General features: G+C 38.2%; 1 protein-coding gene across 11 annotated transcripts in view; it reads right to left on the bottom strand.

Moving 5' to 3' along the window:
* The window catches only part of ptprma (protein tyrosine phosphatase receptor type Ma), a 296,654-nt gene that overhangs the window by 139,336 nt on the left and 144,094 nt on the right, over positions 1-13,224 (bottom strand). For all 11 annotated transcript variants that reach the window (XM_081352828.1, XM_081352833.1, XM_081352834.1 and 8 more), the window contains exons 8-11: positions 10,739-11,047; positions 9,173-9,282; positions 3,791-3,992; positions 3,602-3,704 (exon numbers count right to left, since the gene is read on the bottom strand). In XM_081352828.1, the coding sequence (XP_081208954.1) occupies positions 3,602-3,704; positions 3,791-3,992; positions 9,173-9,282; positions 10,739-11,047 (724 nt within the window). The remainder of the gene's footprint in view (positions 1-3,601; positions 3,705-3,790; positions 3,993-9,172; positions 9,283-10,738; positions 11,048-13,224) is intronic.

Raw genomic sequence — 13,224 nt, 5'->3', positions numbered from 1 at the left:
TTGCAGTGAAGTCTATGATATTTGCTAATTAGGGTTAATTATTAATTAAGCTATTATTTTGTTGAATTTCTAGCAAAAACAGTCATGTTGCAATATGGATTTTGGCCCAGTTATTTTAAAATCATTGATATAACATTATATATATTTATTTATTTTTATTTTATTCTTTTTTTTTTTTTTTAGTACATCAAGTTAAACTAAATTAAAATAAGAGTTTGAGTTTTATAATATTTAATTCTAACCCTTTTTCACATTTTAATTAATGTTTTTGGAAATATAGTTTTTGTTGAAATTTTGCTAAAGTTAAACTACATGAAAATGAGCAGTTTAAGTTCTGATATTTTAGTTTAGTTTTGATGGGTTTAGTTTACTATAATAACCCAGTTGTGGTCATTGCTTTTTTCCAGTTTTAATATATGAAGTATTTTACATTTTTATTTTAATTTTATTTAAAGTTGTAGAGTTTCTTTAGTGTTTTTGTCAGTGTTCTGAGTTATTGAGTATAGTTTTAAGAAAGCACTGGCGTGATGTCTCTTGAGCCGGTCTGATCTCGCCTGAAGAACACGAAGCCGGATCCTCTAATGTGTGAGAACACACACTCGCCGGCGGGAAACACAACACACTCTTCTGGTCATTAACCACACGTGTGTTTCATTAAGAGCCGCCGGTGATGATTAGCGTGATCCGCTGACAGGAGATGATGTGCGATGGGTTTAATGGTTTTATCACCTGTCATCACCTGTGGACGTGGCTCTGAGTCACACACACACACACACACACACACTCTTCTGTCACCTGTCTGTCTACCTCCATTAAAACGCCCTCAGACAACAATAGGTTCTGAATGTTTTATTCTAAAGCTGAGAGTGCTAAAACGGCGTGTGGTTTATTGATGTATTGATGCTGAAGTGCAGGAGCTTCCCATCATTCTTTCATCAGTCCATCCGTGCTTCTGCTGAGATGAAGAAACGCTCCGAGACTCAGACGGTCTCCAGTGATCATGTGACTGATTAAACCAGTTTAAACCGGTTTACACCGGACTGACAGACCCGTGTCGATCAAGGTTCTTCCACACTGACTACGAAACTTTCGTGTGTGTTTCTGCGTATTCGTCATTCGGAGGCTCTGAACTGTCGAACTGCTCGTTACGGATGCGAGAAACACATTTTCACATTTCACCCGATCCGAATTTTTTTATGACGGACGAAAGTTTCGGAGGCAGTGTGTAAACAGACTCAGTGTGTGAGGACCTTAATGCAACAACACACACTACATCTACTGTTGCTTACTGTAAACAAACACCACGCTTCACTCTGAAGCCCCGCCTTCTGAAAAGCACACTGTGCTCTGATTGGTCGGCTGGAGCAGTGTGTTGTGATTGGTCGGGCGCTTCGAGTGTGTTTGGGAAATGTCCCGCCCCTAATTACCATAACCGCCAGTTTAACACACTACTAACTAACTAACTCAACCAGGCCCCGCCCCTTTATTCTGAGCATGAATTATTATAATGAGGAATATTGTGACGTGTTCGTTCCCGGAAGAAACTCGAGTCTACAGTGGAGGCGTTTCAGGAGTTCAGGAACACTGACTCTGATATAGAGAAGAGCTGGAGCTTCTTCATGATCACACACTGAAGAGATGAAGATGGTGAAGATGAAGAGGAGTTCCTCTCTCTACTGAACTGAGGCCTTTCTAAAGTGCGTTTAGAGTCGACATGTGCGTCTGCACTGACTCCTGGTGTTCTCGCACTCCTAATGGAGGCTTTTAAAGCCCTCAGGAACAGTTACAGCAGAACTCCAGCGTTCTGAGCATTAGACGCCGGCTCTGGGAAACAGCAGCGACTGCAGGTCCGATTTCACATCGTCTATATGAAGCGCTGAGTGTTCTCAGTAACACTCACATTTACATTTATTCATCCTGCCGACGCTTTTATCTTCACACACGCCGACCCGTGACCAGAGCGATCTGCTGAATTATGAATCATTATCATCACAAGTGCAACTATACCGCTCGCCTCGCTCGACTGACAGTGAGACGATCTCCTGCTAAACACGGCTCATTCCCGTACCCTGTCCTGTCGGATCCCACGCCTACACTAGCAGAAGACTTCATGTTTTTAACAGAAGTCTCTTCTGCTCACTCATTCATTTGATGAAAAAACAACAACAACAAAAAAACAATAATATTGTTAAATACTATGACAATTTAAATTTTCTGTGTGAATATACAGTAAAGTGTAATTTATTCCTGTGAATTTCCAGCATCATTACTCCAGTCTTCAGCGTCACATGATCCTTCACAAATCACTCTAATATGATGATTTGATGATCAAGAAACATTTATGATTATTATCAGTGTTGAAAACAGTTGTGTATGATTCCATTCATCAAAGAATCCTGAAATAATAGTTTTTGGACATGAAAACAATGAACAAATCCATTCAGAAATGGAAAGAATCCTGAAATAAAAAATAAAAAACGTAGTTTTTGGACGTGAAAAAGAAAAAGTCATTCTATAATTTACAGAGAAAAAAACGTAAATTGACATTCCCACAATTCCCGGCGTGACACTTCACATATGATGTATTTTTGTTGAAATAACCGTTTCTTCATAGTTTTTTCTAATCGGTGATGTACATTAGGGGTTTATGTTACATTTAATGTTGTTAAATTAATGTTGTGTATTACAAGATATTAGTACTTCAATATGTCGGCACATTAACATTATATCAGATAGTAAAATAAAAAATGTTTACAGTAAATTTAAGTTAAATCTGTAAAACCTAAAATGTTGCTAACCGTATTTTTAACGGTAAATTTAACGGATTTTGTTTACAGTGAGAGCAGAATGGGTCGCACCGACAAAAGATTCGATCTCAGATAAATGCTGTTCTTTAGAACTTTCTATTCATCACAGAATCCTCAAATAAAAATTTAAATAACGGTTTTCAAAATTCATAATAATCATAAATGTTTCTTGATCATCAGATCATCATATTAGAGTGATTTCTGGAGGATCATGTGACACTGAAGACTGGAGTAATGATGCTGAACATTCACAGGAATAAATTACAGTTTACTGTATATTCACATAGAGAACAGCTGATTTACATTCTAATAATAGTTCACAATATTACTGTTTTTTGGGTATTTTTAATCACATAAACACAGTCTTGGTGAGCAGAAGAGACTTCTTATAAAACATTAAAAATCTTACCGATCCCAAACTTTTGACAGGAAGTGTATCTACAATTACTTTTACAACATCAAGTCTCCAAACACTTCTCATTATAATATCATGTGATGATGATCATAAAGTGAGTGAATAATAACGCACCTTCAGTGTTGGACATGTACAGTATATAACACAATTCTTCTATTCCAGCATAACTTTTATAAAGTAGTAACGGTAAATTACACAATGAAAGGCTGTGAACTGTATCAAAATGTATATTTCTGTATATTTTTATTGTATGTTTTAGTCCAGCTCTAGATTTCCTGTAATGGTTTTATAATTCATTTGTTTGTTTTATGTAATTGTTGTAATGTTCAAGCAAATGTTAATAAGTATGTCTAGTATAAAGCTGCTAATGCTGACGCACCTGACGGGCGCTCCGCGACTCCGGGCCGGCTTCAGCAGAACCGTCACTGTGCTGTCGCTCTGGTTCAGCGGAGTCTCCTGGTCATATCCCGGCATACGCGGAGCTGTTTATGAGTGACAGATGACACATGAGCACACACACACACACACACACACACACACACACAGAAATAACCCAAACGGCTCGTACGTGAGATCTTGGTGGTGAACTGCGTGATGACGGGCGGCCCGTAGCCCTTCACAGTGCTGGCCCTGATGGTGAAGGAGTACGTGGATCCGGGATACAGACCCAGGAACACGTGCGACGTCTCGTTGCTGGACTTCAGGACCTTCCCGCTCTGATTGGTCAAGATGAACTCGGGGTCGAAGGAGCTGACGGCCTTGTAGAAGATCTGACCACACAAACACAACATGTTAGAGGATCCGGTTACACAACAGAAGCTCCGCCCACAGTGCCGTCCCATTGGCCCACGGTCCCGCTGGGTATTCTCATTACGAATATTTAACATCAAATCAAAACTGACTCCATTTTCTTTCTTTCTTCATGTGTTATTGTGAACGATTCATCTGTGATTTGAACATTTCAGTATTTTCAACATTTTTGTGGACAGTATTATAGAATTTCACCAGTTTTACTGCACAACAAAAGCTTGAGGATTCGAAATATTCAAATTTGAGAGTTTAAAAGTCAATTGTTTAAGACATACATTTTAGTATTGTAACTTGTAGTGTGAAAATAAATTATTAATATTATTTTATTTTATTTTACAGTATAACAATAATAAATTTGTGTCTTATTTTTTATAATTAGAGTTAAAACAATAATAATGACAATAATAATAATTAAAAACTAAATAACAAATGAATAAATAAAATATTATTATTATTATTATTATTATTATTATTATATAAATTGTATTTATTTTTTATTTATTATATAAATATTATTTTATAAATAAATATAATAAATTAATACAGGAAATAATATTAATAAAAACTAAGAATTATTATTATTATTATTATATTATTAATATTGTATTATTATTATTATTATTATTACTACGATTTTAGTCAGCAATTTTTTATTATAATTATTAATATTAATAATAATAATATTTCATGTATTCATTTATTTTATTTTTTACAATCATTATTATTAGTAGTAGTAATAATACACATTTTCAATATATAGTTTAGTTATACATAAATTAATAATAATAAAAAAAATAAACATTAAAAATAATAAATACATAAATAATAATAATAATTATTATTATAATTATTATTCCATTTGGTTCCTAGTGAATGCAATGTGAGTGAGATTGAGTCGACTTTAAAGTCCAGCTACAAATTCAGAATTAAACGCTTCCTTTAACAAAAATCTAATATTTCATGTGTTTACTTGCATGTCATGTGACCATTACCCATCATCAGAGAACCATGAACATATAGATGTGTTTGATAATTGAAATATCTCCTTAAATCTCAGGGGTATTTCTGGTGAATACTGCAGTGTGAGTGGCTGGTTTGGCGAAGGCTGTGTAAAGAGACCGAGCGTTAGTCTAAAGCTCTCCTCAACAACACAAGAGTCAGCGCCGTCATCATAATTCTCCTGGATGATGCAGGAAGCGTTTCTGAATATAATCTTTCATTATGATGGAGCAGAGCAGACGGGGAGCTGCACTTTTGTTCTCTTTCATTCTCTTCTGGAGACGAGACGCCCCGCGCTTCTAATATAACTTAATGAAAAGTGGCTGAGGGGCTTCATTTGAATAAATCATTCAGTTGCTAATGAGCGGCCGGCTAATGCCACTCCATCCCGATTCCCGTTTAAGGCCACAGAGGGATCGGCGATCGCACTCATCAGCGGTGAAACACCCAGAGGCTCTTCGCTATTAGTCTACGACAGGTAGACGGAGAAACCTTGACTGATCCCACAGCACACCAAACGCCACAAAACCAATCACAGGGAATATTCCTGATGAACAACACATGAATTATGCATGCGTCTTTATTCTGGACGAGCAGAAATACACTACAACTTATTCCGCCTCAAAAATCATAACCTGTAAAAGTCCAGAATTCCCCATGTTTACAAGAGAAGCGTTGCTGTTTCTGAACGGTCCTTTCAAACACTCGTCTACCATTGGTTGGCCAAACAGTTAGCCCCGCCCCAAACGCACACTATTGGTTGAGACAGGGGTTTCAAACGGTCAGTGCTGGCGGTCCATGGAAGAGTTTAGAGAAAATCAGCATAAAAAAATATAAGAATAAATAAATAATAAAAGGGTAAAAAAAAAGACATTAATATAATACATAAAATTTTTTTTTTAAACCTTTAAGTGCGCTATTATGTTATTTTAAAGGCTCCTAATGTTGTTTCTGAGTCTCCTACAACAGATCCACATTCACACAAGCTCAGACACACTGTAATGTCCTCATGATCTCCACTGCAGCGTCAGCTCTTTCCTCTCAGCGTCTGAAACGCTTCAGTCTCTCTAAGCCCCGCCTCTCTGAGAGCTGCTCTGCTGTGCTTGGTCAGAAAGCAAGCGCTCATTATCATATCTGAATCTCAGCTCTTGATCACAGTGATGCGAACAGTGGCGATGGCGTGGGTTTCACCGTATCAATCTCAGAAAACAGCGTCTTCTCCACACGAACAACACGAGCCAAACTCTCCAGTCTCAGATACACTACAGTGTTTGAGGGCGGGGCTAAGAGACGCTGCTCAGCCAATCAAGACCAGAGGCTGGCATTAGGCTAATTAGTTACACTGTTACATTGTAACAGGAAGTGGGTCTGAATTACTGACGACTCGTTTCAGTTCAGAATCACTTTCTTTTATCTGCACTTAACACTTTTACATTCAGGAACCACTTTATTACACATGAAAGATAATGTCCAGAAAATACACAATAGGAGCACTTTACACTTTTTTATTTTATTTTTTTTAGAGTTGATAAAGGTCTGACCCCAGAACAGCACATTTACTGTGATCCCAGTCCTGTTCATTATTACTGTGTTTCTGAGCAAAGCACTTTACCCAGAATGCTCTGGGGCGACACTGCGCCGAATGACAAGAAGCAGAAGCTCACGAGTGTGACAGAAGACACACCTCCATCACACACACACACACACACACACACACACACACACACACACACGTGTCCTGAAGACTGAACGCTTGGGTTCGGTCCCGTTCCCTTCGGATCAGAGCCTGACACTTCCTTAAAGCCCAGCGATGACAGAGTGTAATTTCATCACATGAACGTGACAGCTTAATTGCTCGAATTTCCACAAATGAAGTTCTGCAACAATGAGTCTTTTGAGCGGCGCATTGTTCAGAGTTTCTCGGCGCAGAATGAGTCACGCTTCTGAAATAATCACAGAACCGACACACAATGTCCCGGCGCTCACAAAACACACCGTGAGCTTCAGCGACGCACACACACACTCCGGGATCCGACAGAGGAATCGCCGCAGTTTCACAATTAATATTAGGAAGATATGTCGTACTTAAAAAAAAGATTTTTTGGAGCATTGAGATGCTTTGCATTGTGACATCATTTTCATGACTTTTATTATATTTTAATGAAAATTACTTTTTTGCATTACAGGAATGACAATTTGGGGGCGAAATGCTAATCTTTCTCTTTTTTTTATTAATGCACAACATAATTTGTATTTTGAAATCAAATTTGACCCATATATATTTTGCGTTCATCTTTATGGTAAAAAAAAAAGCAACATATTTCACTTCTATAATGCGACACATTAAAAATAAAGCTTATTTATTGGCCTTGACGGTTCTATGCAGAACCTTTCACACCCATGGATCTTTCCAAAGGTCTCTATAGCGGATAAAGGTGCTTTACGTTGTTAAAATGTTCTTTACACTAAAAATAAAATGGTTCTATTATGAACTAATCACTGAAAGGTTCTTTGGGGAACCGGAAATGGTTCTTTATGGTGCGAAAACCCTCTTTTACTGCAGTAAAGCTACAGATATACAGATATAGAAGATATTCAACAGGCCGTTTCACATTTAGGAACAAGTTCTTAAATTTAGAATAAATGATTCAATATGAAAACTTTTTTGGAGCAAGTTTAAAACAATGTTTTTTTCAATATTATTTACAACAGGATCTGGATTCTCATGGGTTCAAATAAAAGATTTTAAACAAGAAAAACAACTTTGTCAATCCGACCGGGAAACTTCGGCGGGTTAGTGAACATCCGTGTGTTCCTGGCCGACATTAAGAGCTGAGTGAGTGAGTGGAGGCGGGGCTCATTTGCATATTCATAGAACCGCGAATACTAAATAAGGCGAGGGTGTCGAGTTACATTCAAGATATTTTAAGGCATGAAGATTTTTTTTCAAGGAAAAACGCTTCAATAATATAGTTTTAAGAGATAAAATGATTGACAACGGGGGACTTTAAATATAGTTCAATCTTCTCAATGATTCTTCTCAATGATCTACAATGTTGTTCAAATTCCCGATCAAAGACGACACGTTTTTACACGATTTGTCACATTTAATGAGCCTTTATTCGGTTTTGCCTCACTGACTATCTTCACAATCGCAGCCGGATCATGAATCCTGTTGTTTCCCGTAATGGAAACATGTTTCCTCTCGCCTGTGATTTTCCCACATTCCCGTGAGTCCATTGCTCCGGTATGTGCTCTGTTTGTTATTCCAGTGCCCTACAAATCCAGGAGTCTTTCACTGAAACACTGGAACAACGGAAAACAAGAGCTCAGCGTTTGCTCTTCCACAGACGGCAGTCGTCATCGAGAGCGAGGCGAGAGAGACAGTCAGACACCATTCTCACATTATCTCAGTTTATTCGCTATAGTTATGAAAGTGGTAATAAAATATGAGCAGAACTCAGTTGATATTTGACTGGTTTTGTCCGTCCTTCTGTTAGACTGTCTCACACATGAATTATGTTGAATATCTGTCAGCTGTTAAATTTAACTACACAATTAGATAATACCAGTTTAGCTCAACCAATCACCAAGCAATGCTTCATTGTGTTCAGTCTGTGTGTAAAAAGAGCATTAGCAATTAAAGACAACACACTTCAGCAAAACATGATCAGCTCAAAGTGTCAGAATCATTTCTGCTCCCAAATGTTTATTAATGTCACTGGTAGTCTCTGTATGTAGAATATCTGGGTATAATATGTCACAGTTTACTTTATTTTGCTCTCCTCACTTACATCACTGAACTATAGTGTCCTGATCACACTAGTGAACATATCAAAGATGATCTCTGGTGTCTGAGTAATGTTTGGTTCGACTGTATGAAAGAGTTTGTGGATCCGCTGATCATCATGAGTTCAGATCTGAGATGTGGAAGAGATTCCTGTGTTAACATGCTCGCTCGCTCAGATCTAAAGGTTATTAGTCTAGATTTATTAGTCATTAAGAGCGTGTGGTGAGGTTTAGGGTGAGGGTTAGGGTGAGGGTTAGGGTTAGGGTGAGGGTTAGGGTTAGGGTGAGGGTGAGGGTTAGGGTTAGGGTTAGGGTTAGGGTGAGGGTTAGGGGTGAAGGAGTGCAGACGCACCTCGTACTGCTTGATGATCCCGAAGGTCTGGAGCGGCTCTCTCCATCGGAGGCCGATCTTCTCCTCAAACGTGTTTCCCTGGATGGACTCCAACGGGACGGCGCTGGGAACTGCAATAAACAAAACACTGAGCGATCACAGACACATATTGATTTGAAGAGACACAGACTTATTTTAAATCAATATTCTCTTGTATTCAATAAAGAACTTGTTTTCCAAGCGCCTGAAAGCATGAGAAGATCATTCATCTGTTCAGCGCTTCAGAAACCCAAGGCCTCCTCTAACCCTCGACCTCCAACATCTCCAGACTCAAACTCGCTTCCAAACGCTCCTCGTGAAACATGCCGTTTAAACAGACGCTGTTGTGCGGTGAAATAACACACACTTAACACCGAAGCTTGACCCGAGCGAGCCGTTCATGATGTAAAAGGAATGAAGTGCGACACAAACGACCTCGTCCCTGATGAACATCGAGTTTTCAATGGCTTTAGTAAAATCCAACTCATCTAAACTAGTTAAACTAGAATCATGTCTGAGGCTGGAGCCCAATCATAAAGAAACAGGTTTTATAAAAGATGTTTATCATATGAACTCGTAATATAACTTCATCTCCAGTTTCACCGTGTGATGTGAGGAAACACTCGCAGATCCTCAACGCAACCGCCAAAATAAAAGTTTGGTTCAGCTTGAAGAAATTATGACAGAAATATATTGACTATATTTTGTATATATTGACAATAGTATTGTACAGTAGAATGTGCTTCTCAAAATAATATAGATTTTTTTCTGTTTTAACTTTAACAGTAAATCATAAATCCAGAAAAAAAGCAGATGGCACAATTTCTGAAAAAGAAAACATTTCATAAGGCCTTTTTACAGTAAAAATTCATTCATTTGTTCAGTTATTTTTTTATGAATTCAACTGATTTTAATTGACATGATTTTTGATTATTAAAATTTAAGAAAACTATTAAAAAAAATCTGGAAAATTAAACTATAACAGAAATTTGGAAAACTAAAATGGAATTTAAGAAACAAAAAAAAAAATGATTTATAGGGTCATACAATTTTTTTTTGTTAAACTTTTTAGAATTGTTATACTTCTTAAGTTTTTAGACTTAATTAGACATGCTTTTTAATAAAAAAAAACATTTACCATTAAATTAGAATGAAGACAAATTAAAACATGGAATTTGGGAAAGATTAAACCATTCATAAGGTAGAAAATTATGATAGTAATAATATAAAACAAATTAGAAATAATTAAGGTGTGATGAATTCAATTGATTAGACATGATTTTGATGAATAAAAATGTCAGTTAAATATTTAAAAAATCTAGAAAAATTTACACAGAATTTGGGGAAAACTAAAAGATTTCATAGGGCCCTAAAATGCAATATATATATATATATAATATGTATAATAAATTGTTGTTAAATTGTATAAGTTTCATGATTTCAATTAATGAGACATGTTTTTTGATAACCATTAAAACCCAATCAAGAAGAATTAAAACAGGAATAATTAGGAATAATCTGGATGAGGTAAGAGAGAGAGAGTTCTACCGTCCTCGTCGGTCAGCACGTCGAGCTCGTCGCTCTCCTTCACGCCCTCGCGGTTGCGCAGGAGCAGTCGGATGCTAACGTTGGTGTACGGCGGGAGGCTTCGGATGGTGTGTTGCGGCGACACACTCAGCGTATCGTAGCACACCTCCTCGCGCGTCTCCTCTTTACCGCTAGCCGTGTAGCGGTACTGCACCGTCAGGTTGTAGCTGTAGCAGCGCGTCACGTTGTATCCGAACGGCTCCCAGCGGATCGTGAACTGCCTGGATTTGATGTCCACGACCTGGAGTCTCCGAGGCCCGTGCATGGGATCTGAAACGGGAGCGTTGCGTTTAATAAAAGGGCCAAAAGCTTCCAAATGCAAGAAATACAAGTATAGCAAAAATCAGATTAATCATCTGTTTTCTGTGTGAATATACAGTAAAGTGTCATTTATTCCTGTGATCAAAGTTCAGCATCATTACTCCAGTCTTCAGTGTCACATGACCCTTCACAAATCACTCTAATATGATGATCTGATGATCATTTATGATTGTTATGAGTGTTGAAAACAGTTGTGCTGCTTTTATTAAACACTGATGCCCTCGAGTCTTGGAGTCACGCTTGACATCTGAGCGACGCGACAGCAGAAATGATTGCAGTGAAAGCATCAAATCTTCTGAATGCAAGAATAACAACATTGATATCAGAGAGGATCTCATTCAGAATGACATACAACTGTTTTTTAATAAATAAATAAAACATAAAAGGGATGGGATCTGAAAGATGCAACACAGGAGAAAAAAAAAATCAATATTAAGAAATTACATTTTGCTTAAGCAATTAGGATGTTTGCATTGTGACATTCTTTTCATGAGAGTGTATTTTTATTTGAATGAGAATTAGATTTTTTTTGCATTCAATAATACTTGTTATGGGGAAAAAACAACACTTTTTAACCCCAACACTTATTTCTTTCCCTTTTGATTTCGCCATCATATAAGATCCACTGATATTTGTGTGAGATTCCCTCAGTTATGTTGCTGGTAACAGAATAAAACATGTTTCCTAAGGCGTCTGTAAATCAGAGCAGATCTGACGTGTTTCCTGCAGACTGGCTCAAAGCTTCGACTCCCGCAGGAACGCCGGCTCTGGTAATGGGATCAATTTCCATTCCGGGCTCAATTTGAGCACCATTTCTGTGGGATTTGGCTCTACGGCTCTCGTGTTCACGATCCGAAGGCAATCTGATGTTCCTGATGAGGAACCGAGGAGCTTAACCTGCTTCTCTCCCACTCCAGCCGAGACGAGCCGACCGCACACACACACACCGCACACACACACACACACCGCGGGTTTCATTACAACACGAGCGGTGAAGGCACAGGGAAATGAAGCGAGCGCTTATCTTTATTCTGTGCATGTGTGGCTGAAGATTAAAACAAGGGTTTGGAAACAGCGTTTAATCAGAAGCCTTGTAAGGAACCACTAGAGAAGAGAGTTTAACAGACTCACGGCTCACATTAATCATTCAAACGAAGCCTCTCCATTACTCAAGCTCACCTCCAACAAGACGACGACCAGCTGAAGAAACACCCTACTAATGTAGACATGAATGTTTTTACCAGCATCCCTTTCAAATCTCCATTTTCCCGAGGGAAACAGTTTGCATTTCATCTTTAACGAGCCTGAGATCAAATCATAACGTGATGTCACGATCACGCCGCTCTATGCTCACAGTTAGGTGACGGATTCATTACCAGCAGATTTTGTACAGAACGCTCATATTCATCATAACCGCATCAGATGTGAGCGCTGCTCGCGTCTCCGGCATTCTCTGCGAGAGTGAGCCATTTCATCCAAACAATGGGAGTAAAAGCGTTCTGATCACACAATAACCGGAGCGCCGGATCCTTGGACTCACGGCCGCCTCATCCCATACTGAAGACGAGTGCATTGTGGGATACGCTCGGCTGAGGGCTGACAGCCATACAGCAGATTTATTATTTATACAAAATAAACACAGAATTCCCTGTAATCTGTATTGCACATTTAAAAAAATGAAATGAAATATTCATTTGAGTGTAAATTGTTATATACACACTATTATTACTACTGTACTACTAATACTGTGAAATATTATTACAATTTAATCACAGCTGTTGTCTATGTGAATATACAGTAAAGTGTAATCTATTCCAAGCTGAGTGTTCAGCATCATTACTCCAGTCTTCAGCGTCACATGACCCTTCAGAAATCACTCTGATATGATGATTTGATGATCATTTATGATTATTCTCAGTGTTGGACACGTGTATCTGAAACAGAAGCGTTCGTGAGCTTATGATCGTGTCGCTGTTCTCCCGCACACAATAAACCAGCGCTTCCCGCGGCGCTCTCTCTTTTCCTCTGGAGTGTGATTGTGGATGAAAGGATTCGAGAGCGAGAACAATCGGAGCACTTCGGCGCTGCGCTATTGTAAAATATCCGAATTTAAAACTTTTAAATGA

Source organism: Scardinius erythrophthalmus, assembly GCF_964197995.2.
Source record: "Scardinius erythrophthalmus genome assembly, chromosome: 22".
In the NCBI taxonomy this organism is placed as follows: domain Eukaryota; kingdom Metazoa; phylum Chordata; class Actinopteri; order Cypriniformes; family Leuciscidae; genus Scardinius; species Scardinius erythrophthalmus.
The sequence above is the reverse complement of the archived record's forward strand: the minus strand, read 5'-3'. Positions and strand labels throughout refer to the sequence as shown.